The sequence below is a fragment of the Haliotis rufescens genome, unplaced genomic scaffold, assembly GCF_023055435.1.
Source record: "Haliotis rufescens isolate VD_foot unplaced genomic scaffold, xgHalRufe1.0.p SCAF_4, whole genome shotgun sequence".
Taxonomy (NCBI): Eukaryota; Metazoa; Mollusca; class Gastropoda; order Lepetellida; family Haliotidae; genus Haliotis; species Haliotis rufescens.
Genome location: NW_025964112.1, coordinates 36,076,719 through 36,096,428, shown reverse-complemented (window position 1 = coordinate 36,096,428; position 19,710 = coordinate 36,076,719). Strand labels below are relative to the sequence as shown.

At 40.0% G+C, this 19,710-nt stretch overlaps 1 protein-coding gene across 4 annotated transcripts in view; it reads left to right on the top strand.

Annotated features, from left to right (window-relative positions):
- The window catches only part of LOC124134710 (uncharacterized protein DDB_G0284459-like), a 118,573-nt gene that overhangs the window by 38,019 nt on the left and 60,844 nt on the right, over positions 1 to 19,710 (top strand). For all 4 annotated transcript variants that reach the window (XM_046499749.2, XM_048381780.1, XM_046499748.2 and 1 more), the window contains exons 3-4: positions 2,288 to 2,890; positions 15,094 to 15,241. In XM_046499749.2, coding sequence (XP_046355705.2) covers positions 2,288 to 2,890; positions 15,094 to 15,241 — 751 coding nt within the window. The remainder of the gene's footprint in view (positions 1 to 2,287; positions 2,891 to 15,093; positions 15,242 to 19,710) is intronic.

Genomic DNA, 19,710 nt, shown 5'->3' with positions numbered 1-19,710 from the left:
TGGCATCCAATAACCTCAAAGTACCTTTTGTCTTCCTTGAAGACTATACACACTGTAAATACATTTCATACAGAAATGACCATAAATGTATCCTAAAGCAATGTAGCTGTGACAATAGCAACATTGTATCCTAAAATAGTAATCCTGGTGAGTGGCATCATACTGATAGAATGCTGACTGAAGCAGCTATAAAATCACCATTTGCTATCAGTCAGTGTCCGACTCGTGATACACAGTGCTGCACAGTCGATGATATGATCACAATTCTGTCACAAAACCTTTATTTATAAATCAGAAATATCATGTAAACATTGTCAGATAATACGAATTATTAATTTTCTGACTAGTTCCTGAATATGTCTTAGCTGTGTAATTTTCCCATTAATAATCAAATTGCCAGTCTTTAAGGAAGTCTCTTTTTAATATGGGAATTTTATTTGACATGGCTTGTTTTGAATTCTTGTCCCTACTTCATATCATTCCTGGGTATAGTAATATTTGTGAATAATTTGTAGACAGAAAGATGCCTGCGAAAAAGTTTAATGATAGTCTATGCATTTTTGTTTGTTTTGTTTTTGGTTTAACATGTTTAACGCCGCACTCAATATTACAGCTATATGACAACAGTCTGTAAATAATCGAGTCTGGACCAGACAATCCAGTGATTGACCTCATGAGCATCGATCCACGCAATTGGGATACAATGACATGTATCAACCAAGTCAGCGAGTCTGACCACCCGATCCTGTTAGTAGCCTTTTATGACAAGCATAGTCGACTTTTACGGCAAGCATGGGTTGCTGAAGACCTATTCTACCCCGAATCTTCACAGGTCTCGTTGCTTGAAGTCTATGCATCATGAGGAGTATTATATGAGACTTAAGACATTTCCCCCCAAGTGACTAATAATCTTTTATTAAACATGTTAAATAGGCAAATGAAATATTAAATTACTAATGTATTAATGGTCACAAAAGGATTTTCTTTCTCTGTTTGTGAATTTATAAAGAAAAATGTTAATTGTTTTGAATAATGTTTCAAATGAAATATCACCTTGAAATTAAAGATAGTCATGAAATCCCTTAAAGCTAGGATATGGCCTTTTGATCTCAGTTGCTTGTTTTACACATCGATTTTTGTCTCATTGATCAATTTTTATATAAGTATGGCATCTGTGATATATGTTTTTGTTTCAAGGCATCAATAGCATTAATCTGATCGTGGTTGCTGTAAATAATGGTGAATTGGTACTATCTGCAGGTCATTTCAACTCTATTTCACAGAAATTAATGTAAAAAATATTAAATAAAATCTTGATTAAAATGAATATAATACATTACAAATATAAGTTCAGAAATAAAATGAACACTCTTTATAACCAGATAGTGTAATAACAACTAACTTGCGTACTTCAATTTGGATGTGTTGACATTTCCGGTTTTTCATCGTTTTGTATTGTCGACGAAGTATGAAAAGACACCCAAATCATCATTTTTTCAAAATAAAATTATGAAATCAGGGAAAAATCAGTTCAGCGGGTTTGTAATACACAAAAAGTAAACATAGGTCTGGCCTAAGTAACTTAATAAGCCCTGTTACACCAGGAAAAGATTAATTAATACGTCCAAGGGAGTACATATTTGCTTCATTTTAGGATACTCTAAGTCTTATGTTTCTAGGTCGTCAGCTTCGCTTCTTGTGCCAACGGGATTTTCCAAAGTGTAAAAGCCAAAGACCTGTATCACTGCGGTTGTTTCCACCCACATCAAGCTGACACACTATCACATAAGGGGGCACGGGTGGCCCAGTCGTCTAAGGCGCCACAATTTGCTTGCAGAGTTGCATCCCTTGGGCATGCCAGAAACCTATGATTGTGGGTTCGATTATGTTTCTAGGTTTGTCAGCACCATACCCGTGCCCGTGGGTTTCACCGAAGTGGTAAATGTCTGAGACCTGCATCACTTCGGACTTTCCTCCCACACTAAGCTGACACGCCGTGATATAACTGGAATACTGTTAAAAGTGGTGTTAAACCCAACTCAATCACTCACTCACTATCTCACTATCACATAACTGAAACACTGCATAAAACTAAACTCACTCGTTCAGGAAACTCAAGTTTAGGGTTTTAAAAGAATTCTTGATTGACATGCAACATGAGACAAATGTAATTGTTCATCATTAACCCAGATATATCTATTCTTATCCATATGACAGGGAAAACTTTTATCTGAAATACACATTTCCTTCACTCAAAAGATTCTGCAATCTTTGCTTTGTTTCACAGAACACTGATGCAATAGACTCTGCCAGATTATGTGACCTTGCACAATCATATTCAAGAAAGCAGTCACAAGCTGGGAAGCAGTCACATTCAGAAACGCTCTCACAAGCAGGGAAGCACTCAAAAGAAGGGCAGCTCTCACAAGCAGAGAAGCACTCACAATCAGGAAAGCACACTAAGGAACAGCTATACTCAGGGCCGGAGTCACATTCAAGGGTTCAGTCACAATCTGGACCACAGTCACATTCAAGGGAACAGTCACAATCTGGACCACAGTCACATTCAAGGGAACAGTCACAATCTGGACCACAGTCACATTCAAGGGAACAGTCACAATCTGGACCACAGTCACATTCAAGGGAACAGTCACAATCTGGACCACAGTCACATTCAAGGGATCAGTCACAATCTGGGCCACAGTCACATTCAAGGGATCAGTCACAATCAAGAGAACAGTCACAATCTGGGCCACAGTCACATGAGGATGCTGCACAGTCACACGAGGATGCTGCACAGTCACACGAGGATGCTGCACAGTCACATGACATCATATTTGCCAACAAGGATGTAAGGAGTAAAATCAAACCAGAAACATACACAGAAAATGTAAGTAACTATTTGCCATAGGATAACATACCATCTCTTTGCTAATGGGGGACAAGGCTGGCCCAGTGGTCTAAGGCACCGCTATTCGCTGTGTAGAGTTGCCTCCCTTGGGCACGCCAGAAACCTATAATTCAGGGTTTGAATCCTGGTTCGCCTCGATGTTTCTAGGTTTGTCAGCACCATACCCGTGCCAGTAGGTTTCATCGAAGTGGTAAACGTCTCAGACCTGAATCACTTTGGGCCTTCCTCCCACATTAAGCTGACACGCTGCGATAATACTGGAATACTGTTAAAAGTGGCATTAAACCCAACTCACTCACTCTCTTTGCTCACCCTTCATGGGGATACAGAGCAGAATAAGTCAGGAGGACATGATGCTTGTTGGAAGAGCTGACTTATAAAGGTCAAATAGTGGCAGTATGTGTCCTGGAGATGGTGTGTCATTAGGTGCTGAAACCTTCCGTCATTCAATAGTCATGATCTAACCCAGGGTTTGTCTGGTCCAAACTTGATTATTTACAGACCACCCTGATATAGCTGAGTGTGGTGTAGAACACAATTCACTCACTCACTCTTCTCTTACAGCATGTCTCTGATTTTAGATCTGTATGGAAAATGTAGGTCTTCAGTGATTTTGACACAAAAAGGCTGTATACAGGTCAATGACTTGGACCCAAGAAATGTAATCAGTCAGTGGCAAAAGTCAATAAGTCACTTAAACAAAGATGCAGGATGCAGTAAAATTTTGAAGTTAAATCAGTACTTTTAAAAAATCGTGCATAGCTTCCACACATCCGGCTACCCGCCGGGTCTGGGAGCAATACTGCCATCAACTTCATCCCCCATCCCCCATCCCCCATCCCCCATCCCCCATCCCCCAGACTCAAGGACAACCGAGTCTCGATTGGCACTGAACTTTATGAGAGCATTAAAATCGATGGCTCCAAATCCATTCCCTAAGTGGAATAATCCTTACTATTTACTATTTAATCATGAAATTATGACATGTGTGACGCCTTGCTTAGCATTTCTATTGGTCAAAAGTCCGACAACTTAAACAAAACATCGGTCAAATAGAAAGTTTATCGGTCTATGACCGGTGACTGACGGCCATCTGAAACCCTGGTCTTGAGAAGCTCATGCTGGTCTGACAAAATGACTCCATCTGAATTGGTGTCTCGAGACACTGAGGACAAATGTTGGCACCCCTTCTTGGAAAGACCAGCTGAACTCTGATCTAGCTGATTGTGTTAGTATGCAATCATACCCCAGATTCAAGGTCTTTACTCTCAGTCTGTGATGTGTTTCCTCAACGCAATGTAGGGTCTCGTTTCACAATTTGTTGGAGCGGGGCTGGAGAGTGTGGCAAGGGCTGAATTGATTTCCTCGTCTTGACTTAATGCTTTGAGCAAGGGAACTGAATTGTGAGCCTAGACAGCATATTATCCAGGTTTTCAGTTTGTAGCTCTCTTGTATCCCTCCACTTGGCCTGAAAGACGTGACCATTCCCAAGCTTATAGGGAATATAAGGACACATCCAGGTCCTTTTTCTAAGGAAATGTTACTGATGCTCTGTGTTCTTGGGCCAGTAGCAGAAATGTATTGAGGTATGGATTTTGTAGTTGTCTTCCATAAGTGAACAAGTGTTTTCCTTGTGTGGAGTACCCTCAATGTCTTCAAAATTATGGGATGCTTCTGACATGGATTCACACTTTTTTTGACTGAGAAATTGCATAATGAGGCCTATGATGCTGTTTGTATGGTCAGTGTAGACAGGGAGAAACTCTATCCATCATTGTATAATGAGGCCTATGATGCTGTTTGTATGGTCAGTGTAGACAGGGAGGAACTCTATCCATCATTGCATAATGAGGCCTATGATGCTGTTTGTATGGTCAGTGTAGACAGGGAGGAACTCGATCCATCATTGCATAATGAGGCCTGTGATACAGTTTGTATAGTCAGTGTAGACATGGATTCACACTTTTTTTGACTGAGAAATTGCATAATGAGGCCTATGATGCTGTTTGTATGGTCAGTGTAGACAGGGAGGAACTCTATCCATCATTGCATAATGAGGCCTATGATGCTGTTTGTATGGTCAGTGTAGACAGGGCGGAACTCTATCCATCATTGCATAATGAGGCCTATGATGCTGTTTGTATGGTCAGTGCAGACAGGGAGGAACTCTATCCATCATTGCATAATGAGGACTATGAAACAGTTTGTATGGTCAGTGTAGACAGGGAGGAACTCTATCCATCATTGCATAATGAGGCCTATGATGCTGTTTGTATGGTCAGTGTAGACAGGGAGGAACTCTATCCATCATTGCATAATGAGGCCTGTGATACAGTTTGTATAGTCAGTGTAGACAGGGAGGAACTCTATCCATCATTGTATAATGAGGCCTATGATGCTGTTTGTATGGTCAGTGTAGACAGGGAGGAACTCTATCCATCATTGTATAATGAGGCCTATGATGCTGTTTGTATGGTCAGTGCAGACAGGGAGGAACTCTATCCATCATTGCATAATGAGGCCTATGATGCTGTTTGTATGGTCAGTGTAGACAGGGAGGAACTCTATCCATCATTGCATAATGAGGCCTATGATGCTGTTTGTATGGTTAGTGTAGACAGGGAGGAACTCTATCCATCATTGCTTAATGAGGCCTATGATGCTGTTTGTATGGATAGTGTAGACAGGGAGGATCTCTATCCATCATTGCATAATGAGGCCTATGATGCTGTTTGTATGATCAGTGTAGACAGGGAGGAACTCTATCCATCATTGTATAATGAGGCCTATGATGCTGTTTGTATAGTCAGTGTAGACAGGGAAGATCTCTATCCATCATTGCATAATGAGGCCTATGATGCTGTTTGTATAGTCAGTGTAGACAGGGAGGAACTCTATCCATCATTGCATAATGAGGCCTATGATGCTGTTTGTATAGTCAGTGTAGACAGGGAAGATCTCTATCCATCATTGCATAATGAGGCCTATGATGCTGTTTGTATAGTCAGTGTAGACAGGGAAGATCTCTATCCATCATTGCATAATGAGGCCTGTGATGCTGTTTGTATAGTCAGTGTAGACAGGGAGGAACTCTATCCATCATTGCATAATGAGGCCTATGATGCTGTTTGTATGGTCAGTGCAGACAGGGCGGAGCTCTATCCATCATTGCATAATGAGGCCTGTGATGCTGTTTGTATGGTCAGTGCAGACAGGGAGGAACTCTATCCATCATTGTATAATGAGGCCTGTGATACAGTTTGTATGGTCAGTGTAAACAGGGAGGAACTCTATCCATCATTGCATAATGAGGCCTATGATGCTGTTTGTATGGTCAGTGTAGACAGGGCGGAACTCTATCCATCATTGCATAATGAGGCCTGTGATACAGTTTGTATTTTCAGTGTAGACAGGGAGGAACTCTATCCATCATTGCATAATGAGGCCTATGATGCTGTTTGTATGGTCAGTGCAGAAAGGGAGGAACTCTATCCATCATTGCATAATGAGGCCTATGATGCTGTTTGTATGGTCAGTGTAGACAGGGAGGAGCTCTATCCGTCATTGCATAATGAGGCCTGTGATACAGTTTGTATAGTCAGTGTAGACAGGGAGGAACTCTATCCATCATTGCATAATGAGGCCTGTGATACAGTTTGTATAGTCAGTGTAGACAGGGAGGAACTCTATCCATCATTGCATAATGAGGCCTATGATGCTGTTTGTATGGTTAGTGTAGACAGGGAGGAGCTCTATCCATCATTGCATAATGAGGCCTGTGATACAGTTTGTATGGTCAGTGTAGACAGGGCGGAACTCTATCCATCATTGTATAATGAGGCCTATGATGCTGTTTGTATGGTCAGTGTAGACAGGGAAGATCTCTATCCATCATTGCATAATGAGGCCTATGATGCTGTTTGTATGGTCAGTGTAGACAGGGAGGAACTCTATCCATCATTGCATAATGAGGCCTGTGATACAGTTTGTATTTTCAGTGTAGACAGGGAGGAACTCTATCCATCATTGCATAATGAGGCCTATGATGCTGTTTGTATGGTCAGTGCAGAAAGGGAGGAACTCTATCCATCATTGCATAATGAGGCCTATGATGCTGTTTGTATGGTCAGTGCAGAAAGGGAGGAACTCTATCCATCATTGCATAATGAGGCCTATGATGCTGTTTGTATGGTCAGTGTAGACAGGGAGGAGCTCTATCCGTCATTGCATAATGAGGCCTGTGATACAGTTTGTATAGTCAGTGTAGACAGGGAGGAACTCTATCCATCATTGCATAATGAGGCCTATGATGCTGTTTGTATGGTCAGTGTAGACAGGGAGGAGCTCTATCCGTCATTGTATAATGAGGCCTGTGATACAGTTTGTATTTTCAGTGTAGACAGGGAAGATCTCTATCCATCATTGCATAATAGGCCTGTGATACAGTTTGTATAGTCAGTGTAGACAGGGAGGAACTCTATCCATCATTGCATAATGAGGCCTATGATGCTGTTTGTATGGTCAGTGTAGACAGGGAGGAGCTCTATCCATCATTGGGCCTTGTGAAGATCCAGTAGAACAGGTCCCACAATCCTATGCATGTTGCAAAAGCCACTGAAGTGGATTGGGTGATTGTGTGTCACCACCCCTGAAGGCGGGATGTTTGCTCATGGTTTAAATCACTACTTTTCTTGGTCCAGACAGTGCCAGGTCGGCAAATAGTGGATGATTGGACATTACTTATTCAAAGAAACTTCTATTCCTGTTTTCATTTGGATAAAACCTCACCATTCAATGCTTGGTCTTAAAAAAATGATTGTAGTTTCAATGACATTATTTTAAAAAAATAAAGTCAGTTCGACATTTTGTAATAAATACCTAAAGTCAATCTCATTCATTGTATTATTGCAGAAGAATGTAATTAAAACTTGTGGATCAGCAGAAGAAATGGGTTGATTAAGTAGTCAAGAACATATTTTTTCATTCATAATTAATGGCTATTATGTTTTAGGGATTGGCTTGTTTTGTCGAGCGTGTACTGGTATGCTTTACATCAAGATATTAGGCTTTTAAGGAACATTGACAGCCTTCATGAACATTTTAAGACACAAGGGTCTTTGGCCATCTTGGGGATTTATGAAAGAAGAGGTGTTGTGTTTTAGTTTGAATGATATGATTTTTCAAAATGTGTAGTAAGGAGACAAATGGATGTCAGGTTCTTTAACTTGGCTGTGTCAAGTGTTGATCCTGCATCTTAGTGACACAATGTCAGGGATTATTGCAGGAATCAACTCAGACAGTTGGCTTGGCGGATGGTGACATCAGTTTATCTGGCACCTGAAACATGGGATGGGGCAAGTTGGCGGTTATGTCACAACCCTCGCAGCAGTGACGCAAGTCTGTCAGGTTCAATAAACACTGCAGTGGGCACAGTGGGAAGATTGTACAATTCCACTTGAGACGTCACTGGCTGGCGCTATCATTCACATTTTGCAATTAACATTTAATCCTGAAGGACTAGATAAATAATCGGGTTGTGAGCAATTTTCCCTTTTGCTTGGGGAAATTAGTTTTTTGAAAGGGTCTATTAAATGTTTTGTAGTAATGTGACCTTTGTAGGATGTTGGTAATCGTTCAGAGAATGTTTTTTCTCAAAGCGGACGGATGGTGTAGGTGATGTTATGGCATAGTGTGCTGTTTCTATCCCTTATCTGTAAAGGGTCTTTGACAGGTACACGAGAACTCGGTTGGGTACATGCATGACTTGACATGGGTATTTGAGTACCTGTAACTGACATCTTCATGGTGGGGTGCGTCTGGTTCTCTCCTTCTGTCTCTGCCAGCCATTATCTTCGCAACCTTTCTGTGGAGGACGTCGAGGGTACACATAGTTTTGGTCACATAGTACAGGGTCTTTGACGGGTACGCAAGTACTCAGGTGGGTTTGAATGGACTAAATGTAGGACTTGAATGGGACTTGATTACCTCTTCACTTCTTCTAGCACGTGTTGCTGACATGGAAGAATATCATACAGTGCCAGGATGCATTTTGACTTAGTTGATGCAAAGGAAAAAAGACTAAATGTTGATTGCGTGGCACAAGCATTGAAGTCAGGGATAGAGACCTGAGGTTTTCTACCTATCAGCGCCTTAACCTCTGTATAGTAATGCTTAAAATGGTTGAAGTTATAATTCTGGAATTTAGTTGGCTTGAGATTGGGATTGTTATTATGATTTGTGTATGACATTCGTTTGGTTTGTTTTTGGTTTAAGAACGTATAAAAAATCTTTTTTCTTATGATTATTTCTGTCAGTGTGTTAGCTGTGATGAGAAAAGGTGGATTTCATTAACTTTCTGTGTACTTTATGAGGTTATTGTAGATGAATCATGTTTATAATCTTTCTTAGAACTGAATCTAGAATCAAATAAATGGCCAATTAATTCTTGAAGAAATCACAAGATCAGTTAATGGGCATAATGAAAATAATAAAGTTGATGAGATGTCGTGGGTATAAGTTCTGAGATGTCGTGGGTATAAGTTCTGAGATGTCGTGGGTATAAGTTCTGAGATGTCGTGGGTATAAGTTCTGAGATGTCGTGGGTATAAGTTCTGAGATGTCATTGGTATAAGTTCTGAGATGTCATTGGTATAAGTTCTGAGATGTCATTGGTATAAGTTCTGAGATGTCATTGGTATAAGTTCTGAGATGTCGTGGGTATAAGTTCTGAGATGTCATTGGTATAAGTTCTGAGATGTCGTGGGTATAAGTTCTGAGATGTCATTGGTATAAGTTCTGAGATGTCATTGGTATAAGTTCTGAGATGTCATTGGTATAAGTTCTGAGATGTCGTGGGTATAAGTTCTGAGATGTCGTGGGTATAAGTTCTGAGATGTCGTGGGTATAAGTTCTGAGATGTCATTGGTATAAGTTCTGAGATGTCATTGGTATAAGTTCTGAGATGTCATTGGTATAAGTTCTGAGATGTCATTGGTATAAGTTCTGAGATGTCATTGGTATAAGTTCTGAGATGTCATTGGTAGAAGTTCTGAGATGTCGTGGGTAGAAGTTCTGAGATGTCGTGGGTATAAGTTCTGAGATGTCGTGGGTATAAGTTCTGAGATGTCGTGGGTATAAGTTCTGAGATGTCATTGGTATAAGTTCTGAGATGTCGTGGGTATAAGTTCTGAGATGTCATTGGTATAAGTTCTGAGATGTCATTGGTATAAGTTCTGAGATGTCGTGGGTATAAGTTCTGAGATGTCGTGGGTATAAGTTCTGAGATGTCGTGGGTATAAGTTCTGAGATGTCGTGGGTATAAGTTCTGAGATGTCATTGGTATAAGTTCTGAGATGTCGTGGGTATAAGTTCTGAGATGTCATTGGTATAAGTTCTGAGATGTCATTGGTATAAGTTCTGAGATGTCGTGGGTATAAGTTCTGAGATGTCATTGGTATAAGTTCTGAGATGTCATTGGTATAAGTTCTGAGATGTCATTGGTATAAGTTCTGAGATGTCATTGGTATAAGTTCTGAGATGTCATTGGTATAAGTTCTGAGATGTCGTGGGTATAAGTTCTGAGATGTCGTGGGTATAAGTTCTGAGATGTCATTGGTATAAGTTCTGAGATGTCGTGGGTATAAGTTCTGAGATGTCGTGGGTATAAGTTCTGAGATGTCGTGGGTATAAGTTCTGAGATGTCATTGGTATAAGTTCTGAGATGTCATTGGTATAAGTTCTGAGATGTCGTGGGTATAAGTTCTGAGATGTCATTGGTATAAGTTCTGAGATGTCGTGGGTATAAGTTCTGAGATGTCTTGGGTATAAGTTCCATATACTATATCAAATCAATTCGTCTTTAAATCAGAACCTCATTTTCGTGATGTTTACAGCCGCCATTTTTGGTGCAGTCTATAATGGCACCTTTTTCATCTGGCTAAAATGGCAACAGAATGTCAAGTGAAAATGGCATCATATATTTATGTCAATGGTAAGAACGATTTATGTATTATTATATTATTATCTTGACACCACCCTGTCAGGCCTCTTAATACGGTTTCATTTTGACACTAACCGGTAGTTACAGTTATTTAAATTGAGTAAACATGGTGAAGGTACTTTAAACTTCAAAGTATTTTGTTACACCTTCCAAGCAGTGTCTAAATGGAAGTTGAGGCTAATTTCTAATGTAAACATTTGTTTTATAAAGGCGATTAATATTCACAATTGCATGACCACTTTTTAGTTTGCATGTTAACCTGTGAGTTATATTTCATGTATTCCTTGTTTTTAATACCAGAGTTAAAAAAGATTTCGCCTCAAAATGTGGTAGACTTTGGCAAAGTCAGATTTTCGCCAGATGGTGCCTTTTTTTTTTTTTTTTTTTTTTTTTTTGCGGAGGTTCTGCTTCAATTATAACCAATTATTCCCGACATGGGTACAGTGTGTGAAGCCCATTTCTGGTGTCCCCCGCCGTGATATTGCTGGAATATTGCTAAAAGCGGCGTAAAACCATACTCACTCACTATAACCAATTATGGCAAGGACATGAAACAACACCTATCGCCCGTAAACATTGATACATAGATGCATAATTGTACTACTTTCTTGAAGGCTTTTATTTCTTTGTAGGGTGAAAATCCTTCCCGTAACAATTTTTATAAATTTGAAAAATGAGTTGAAGTCCTGAAATCATGATTATCGGCTACCGCCATTTTCTTTTAAATGGATTATGAGCGTCAGACTCATTTTAAACTGTTGTATTGTGTTAACAAAGTAATCTACTGTTGTTATTTAAGCATTGTTTTAATGATGAGACTTGTCCCATGACAGATAAACCATAAGTAATATGAAAGAATCGGGTGATAATTGTCGTGACAGACACTGATGTAGTCAATAAGCCTGTGTGACAAATGTCTTAATAACATGGTCTGAGGGTTAAGTTATTAGCCCTTCATGTTATATATTAATACATTCTCTCATCTATTTGGGAAGCCTATTCAAACACAGTCCAGTCAAGAAGGATTTACCTTAGCATGGTTCACAGTTAATACCATACACATTGTGGTCCTTTGTGATGACAATCATGCAATGTCACTTGCCTGCACGTTTTTGAACTCATAGTTCATTGATGAAACTAATATGTAAAAAATTTGCTCCGAGTTCACGTGAAGTGGCATGTGGAGGGTTGGTGAGGTCACTGCAGAGAGAGTGAGTGAGTTGGGTTTAACGCCGCTTTTAACAGTATTCCAGTTATATCACGGCGAGTCAGCTTAATGTGTGAGGAAAGCCCAAAGTGATGCAGGTCTGAGACGTTTACCACTTCGGTGAAACCCACGAGCACGGGTATGGTGCTGACAAACCTAGAAACATAATCGGGGCGAACCGGGATTCTAACCCACAATCATAGGTTTCTGGCGTGCCCAAGGGACGCAACTCTGCACAGTGAATCGCGGTGCCTCAGACGACTGGGCCACCCGTGTCCCCCACTGCAGAGAGAGGTATTTTATAAGAGTACATGGTTTTGATTTCACGGTAAAAGAAGGAGATGGATATTGAGATATTGATGCCAGATGTGAAACTGTAAGTGCGTCATTGGTGAACACGAATGTGACTTTTGATATGTGGGATAGAGGCGTATAACCATAAGCTCTGACAGGTGTAATCACATGCAATGTGCCGAGGACATAAGTCCATTGTCACACGAACAGATTCAAGTCGTCTGCACAGTGATGGATTTGGAATGGCTCACGTGTGCACTGGTGCATGACTATATTTAGCATGGAATGATGGCCAAACAGTCCAGTCGTCTAAGACAGTGCAATACATGCCAGAAATCTGTGATTGTGGGTTTGAATCACAGATTTGCCGTGATTTCAAGGTTTTTCAGGAGCAACCTGTGCTCTTTTGCAGCACAATAATAATAATAATCACTATAGCTGTTTTAACATAATCAACCTGAACTAAAGCGACACAGCTTTGGGAAATCCCCTTTTTATGAAGTCACTTCAGGGTGAAAAGAAAACAGTTTTGACAATTACAGTCTTAATTGATGAAAAAACGATCCCAAAATCACAAATAAATGAAGAATGATTGGTTTTTGAAGTACAGGAACATCCATGACTTTATCCAATTGACTCAAAGCATTATAAAGACACCTCTCAACACGGGTATCAACTTGATCAATTTAATTAATTTAAATCTGATCCGTTTGCACATTTATCATCTGCAAGATTACGTCTAATCAAGTGATATCTTACTTTCTATATTCTTTAACAAATTTCATCTTTATTTGATAATCGACAAGTTTATCAGTGTTTATGTGATTAATTCTTACTTCCTATCAGAATATAGCTTCAAAAATAAGAGACCGCTACCACTTCATGAGAACACTTTCTATGTACTTTTAAATATTTTGGTCACAAAATAAGACCATTCAGATAATGCCCAATTTTATGATTAATTAGTTGGATGTCAATGAATATGGTCCAGTATACCAGGACTTCCGGCAATCTCATTAAAATTAGATTTTTTTTCTTGCTACCACTTAACAAATATCTGGGGACATTCCATTACCGGTCACATCAGAATGACCTTTCTTTCATCTGACCAATCAGAGGGTCACTTACCAGTTACAGTTGGAATTTGTTTTCTAATCATGCAACCTCGAAAAGGTTAACATGGGATATTCCGAATGACATTTACGGGTTGTATGACTGATTCAATGTCTATCTCTCATTTCAATGGGATAAACATTTGAATGGAAAAGACCTTACATAGCCTGTGGCAAGTACTCTCATAGAATCTTGGCCATCTATTAGGCATTCTAGAATGTTCTTTTGTTCAGTTTTCATATTTTTAATTGAGGATTTTATCCAAATTATTATACCTGTGCTCATGGGTTTCACCGAAGTGGCAAACGTCTGAGACATGCATCACTTCGGGCTTTCCTCCCACATCCAACTGACACGCCGCGATATAACTGGAATACTGTTAAAAGCAGCGTTAAACCCAACACACTCACTCTCTTTGCTAATCCCCCATGTAATGGATACAGAGCAGAATAAGTCAGGAGGACACAATGCTTGTTGGAAGAGCTGACTTATGAAGTTCACTCACTCACTCACTTTAAAAATGTAACATGGGCGTGATACTAAATTGCCACTGATGTTCTTTTGACTTATACTATATATAGCAGGCCATAAACAACAACAAAGAAGTGGCTGAGGGGCCAGTTCAAAAGTTGGATGTCGGATAAAAATCTTTGTTTGTAGGTTTAGGTTAGACTTACCTGATTTCTCAATGTTTTATGTAGTATCTAAACTAAGCTATATCTCCAACCCTTATATTCACCGATCCTGTTTTCATTCATATGCTGTTACGAGTTGTCATTAAGTAAACCTGATCATTCTGCGAGGTAGAGTAGAGTCTTATTGCTTGTGTCACAACAGCCAGCACTTTGTCATCACTACACCTCCAGTGCACTTAATTGAATTGTCTCCTTGGCTTCATCATATTGTTATCTTTGTACATTAATCCTATCTCATGAAAACATATGATGTGTTGTGTAAACATATCATGATATATATATATTAACTCTCTGCACTTACTCAGCATTCATCTGACGAAGGGGAAGAAGTAGCTCTGAAACATCATGACAAAGAATAATAGAAGTTGTTATCCATAAAAGTTGTCATGTTCTTCCATTCCTAAATGCCTATCAAAGACTTATAGGGTTTTGTCGTCGCTGGCAACAGTGGTAAATCCTTCCAGTGCACTGCATAATACAGAGTTGATCTATAAAAACTCAACAGATGATTTTCATGCCCCAGTAAATAAACTTCAGTCAATAAATGTTATGAAAAAGCAGGGCAAAACATAAGAAAACGTGACAATAGAGGCCACTAAACTCAGGAATTCAACCTTTTCTGAATTTGTGTTTAACTGAGAGGGTGAGTGAGATGTCTCAAAACTTAAAAAAATAGCTTTTTTATCTGACATCAAACTTTTGAACTGGGACCTAAAATCCTTACTGATTTATTCATGACAAATGTAACTGGTCAGTTTTGTTAAATACTACCTTTCATGAACCAGATTGCATCTATATATACATCTTAAGTTAAAAGGCTGAATTCGAGATCCTGAAAAAAATAGGTATTGTCTTAACACTGGTTTGTTTTCAGGTGCAGTCGGTGCTGCGGTCAATATCTGATGTGTCCATGATGTCGGAGGGACACAAGAAGCGGCGGGAGAGGAAGGAGCGGCCCTACAAGAGTGAGCCCTTTGCTGGTGCTGAAACCTTCGGGAACATGGCTCACTGCTACAGGCATGGTGAGTTGCAAGTGATGTGCAGGGCAGACCTCCCCCATCCACAAAGTGTTCATTAGGACTACGACAGTCCTGAGTCCATGTCAAATAGTTATGATTGTTGCTCTTGAATGTTTTATTGACAAGGGCACAGATCATTTCTGGTGTTAAAAAGTCGTAATTGTGAATTGAAACCTCTGCTGGACCAATCTGAATTGAGTATTTCATAAATTCATCTCTGAATTGTTGTTTTGACACCACACACAACAATATTTCAGCTGTATGATGGCAGCCTGTAAATAACCGAGTCTTGACAATCCCGTCACGTCTTATGATTAAAAAAGGTTGCTGAAAACCTCTTCCAACCTGGGGGCACGGGTGGCCCAGTCGTCTGAGGCGCCGCGATTCGCTGTGCAGAGTTGCGTCCCTTGGGCATGCCAGAAACCTATGATTGTGGGTTTGAATCCCGCTTCTCCCCGATTAGGTTTGTCAGCACCATACCCCTGCTCGTGGGTTTCACCAAAGTGGTAAACGCCTGAGACCTGCATCACTTCGGGCTTTCCTCCCACATTAAGCTGACACGCCGCGATATAACTGGAATACTGTTAAAAACGGTGTTAAACCCAACTCTCTCACTCACTCTTCTAACCTGGAATCCAAATGGCGTCTATAAGATTGGTCTGTCGGCAGCATACTTGTACTTGTCAGTTTCAAAAGTAAATGTCTGCTTTAACTCCCCTCTCATGTTAAGCTGACATGCAATGAAACATCTGGAATACTGTGATATTGAACACAAATGACTCACACACATTCGTGGTGCCTTTTCATGTTTGTGTTTTAGTCCAGCTGATCAACCAACTCTGGTGGTCATACTCTCATCTGTTGTCCTATGTCTAGTATGGCCAACATGCCCTTTGGTAAAAATGGTCATGGCAGTAATATTGTACCCTTCACAACAATTTATTTTTCAGAACAGTAAATGTTGTCTTTATTTTAGTAAAACCTGGGGATAAATATCTAATTCCTGTGAATACCCTACACCTCTATTACATCTTTGTCATAATAATGTATTTTGGCTGTCATCACACTGGAAAATCTTTAGACTTTCAACCAAAGTCCTCTTCACTGTCAGCTATCCATAATCAGTCATATGGATAATAGTCTTCTGCAGCCCAATTCAATACTCTTGTGTAGGGGTATGGTAGGAAAACCTCACTTCTTTCCTGTGTGTGCTGGTGTATACATTTAAAAAACTTTTCCGGAGTATTTTTGGCACACTTATTATATAATAGAAATCCTATCCTGTGCCTCCAAGTGAATATGAAATAACAGCAGGATGAAAACACTAATTACACACAGTTCATTTTAACATATTACAAAGCAACAAATGTGACAACAAATAATCACAACATACAACTGCAAGAAATATTTCCTTTTCTTATGGAAATTATATGAAAAGTAAAGGCCAGCTGTTCATGCAACCTTCTCATGATCATCCGATCAACCCCCCCCCCCCAGCTGGAGTACGTTCAAAGGGCATGTTTGTGATGAGATATATGGATATTGATGAGACCTCAATTTATGACACAATCAGAACCCTTCATTGTACGATTTCACCGAACTTGAACGTTTTCACCTGCCCAGAAATGGGAGACAGTTTCCGCAAACAAGACATGAAAACAGTGCCGCATGTCATAACCTTGCTGTCATATATTCACAGCATGATAGCCTGGCCTGTCAACCCTGTTTCCTATCTATTTATCACATAGGAATCCTTAGTAAATTGGTCAGTGTTTCAACAAGGCTGCTTAGATTTCTTTGTGCAGCATAGTCTTCATGGAGACTTTTCATGAGTGCATTTTACAGTTCTATCACAGCATGTCAAGTTCATAATCTGGAATTCAAGGCCTGAGCCCCGATCCACAAAGCGATTTTAGCTCTAAGATGATCGTAACTCCCATTCTTTAACATAGACTTACGATAGGCATAGCGCTACGATCGCTTTGTTTAGTATTCTATATATTTCATATACTAGACAGTTAGGTATGATAGGCAAAGATAGATATGTAATATACTCAAAACAAACGAAATAACTGGGTGATGATAAGTTGATGTTACAGAAGCAGTGATGTCACTTTAGCTGTGCATCAACCAACAGACGCTTGTGACTAAGTCAATAATTTTTGGGGGTGTGGGGTTGGGGGTGGTAGGCATGGGGTGGGTTAGGGGTCATGTGATTTTTTTTTTGAAAAATTGTTTCTACCATGACTAAATAAGACATAAACTGTTTGGGGTTAGCAAATATAGTCCACTGTTTTGAGTGAGTTGTTGATCTGAATTACGGAATCATCGACAACTGTCTTTAAAAAAAATATGGCTCTGTATATGCTCAAGCAGTTTGTTTACACCGTAATACTTCACTCTAACATATGACAGGCATTTAAAGCATATAAGGACAGCAAATCGACTGTTTCAATCAGAGGAGGTTTATTGTGATTAAACAACCTCTGATTGACCAGTCAGAATCAAGTAATTTCCAACTTCATGGTAGAATTTATATTTGTTCTCACAAAACATTTCTGTCAGGTCATCCATCATGTCAGGTCATCCTTGTTTTATGATCATCCATTAACATCTGAAATTCTATCCATATTCCAGGCACAATTGCTTTTGAAAAAAAAAACCAAAAACAATTGACCGCACCACTCCAGAAATTTTAATTATCATTAACTATATTTTTTGTCTTGTCATTAAAAACACTTTTCAAATTTTGTCATCTAATTCAGTGATGCAGTGAGTAGTAGATAGCAGTTGGATCACAAACACTTTTGATACGACTGGGAAATCATCTTTACACACCCAAAGTACAGACATGGGAATAAGTGTTGCAGCAGGATGTTAAAAACCCTCAGCTATCTCCTCTAGTTATGGCTGAGTTATTGTCTGAACGTAATGTTTGTGTTATGTCCGAGGTTGGCTCTTATCTATTTGGATGCCACTGTCCTATCCCTGGGATGAGCGGCCATTACAGAGAGTGGGATAGACATCTGTTCCCGTGAGGTGCACTCATCCCAGGGCCTGTTACGGAAGATGGTCACGTGATTGAGAGACCACTCCACATTGCACATGTGTTTTCTACATGTTTTGATGACTGAGAGGGAAGATAACTGATCTTAGTTGTTGTTACCCCAAGAGGGATAAAATGATGCTTTGAGTTATCTCATACTTGATTCCTAGGGATGGAGTGCATGAGCTTATCATAGACAAGAAATCTGGGTTAGAATAGGCCCCCTCCAACGTAAGCGATTTATTGGATCAGGTGGTCAGATGTGGTGACTTGGTTTATTGTACCCTAAAGGTGATGGTACCCTCTCCGTTGTCTAGTGGTAGAGTGTCCACCCAGAGAGCGGAAGGTAGGGAGTTTGACCCCTAGTCGTGTCATACCTAAAGATTTTAAAAAGATGGTACTTGTTCTTGCCCTGCCTGGCGCTTGGCATTAAGGGGCTAAAACAAGGACTGGTTGGCTCGGAGTCAGTATACTGCGTGTGTCTGAGTGGGGTATTCATGTTAAACTGTGGCATGGTATCTCAGTGTGCTAGCACTATAAAATCAGCATTATTCCGGACTAGTACAAGCCATGCAAACACACACACACACACACACATGCATGCAAGACGCTATGTAAGTGCAATAATCTTGAGCACAACGTTAAACCCGATTTCACCTTGCCTCTCAACAAAGGTGTTGGATGATGTTCATAATGTCAATCACAGGTTTGTCTGGCCTGGGCTTGATTGTTTTCAGGCTGTGGTCATATAGTTGAAATAATACTGACCCAATTATTTACAGATTTACAGATTGCTGTCATATAGCTGGAATATTGCTGAGTATAGCGATTAACAACAAACAAACAAAAGAAAACATTAGCACTATATATTATTCTTTGGCCCTGTGTTGATTCTGGATTAGAATAGGTCACCAGCAACAAATTGTGGTGTCCCTAGTGGATCCGATGGGTCGGCTCGGTGACTTGGTTGATTGTGGGTTGTACCTTGATGGCGTGGATCGTTGCTCATAACATCAGTCATGGGTTGGCTGGTCCGGACTAGATTATTTAAATGCATCTGTTATATAGCTGGATATTGCAAAGTGTGGCATTAAGCAAAAACCAAAATTCCTTTTTGCTTTGTTAACATTTATTTGGACTTGAGTGAGTGAGCTTTTAACAGTATTCCAGTTATATCATGGCGTGACAGCTTAATGTGGGAGGAAAGCCCGAAGTGATTCAGGTCTCAGATGTTTACTACTAAAGTCTTTGGTAAAACCTACGAGCACAGGTGTGGTGCTGACAAACCTAGAAACATAATGCGGGCAAACCGGGGTTTGAACCCACATTCATTGGTTTCTGGCATGTCCAAGGGACTCAACTCTGCACAGTGAATCAAGGCCCCTTAGACGACTTGGCCACCAGCACCCCCTAATCATATAATGAA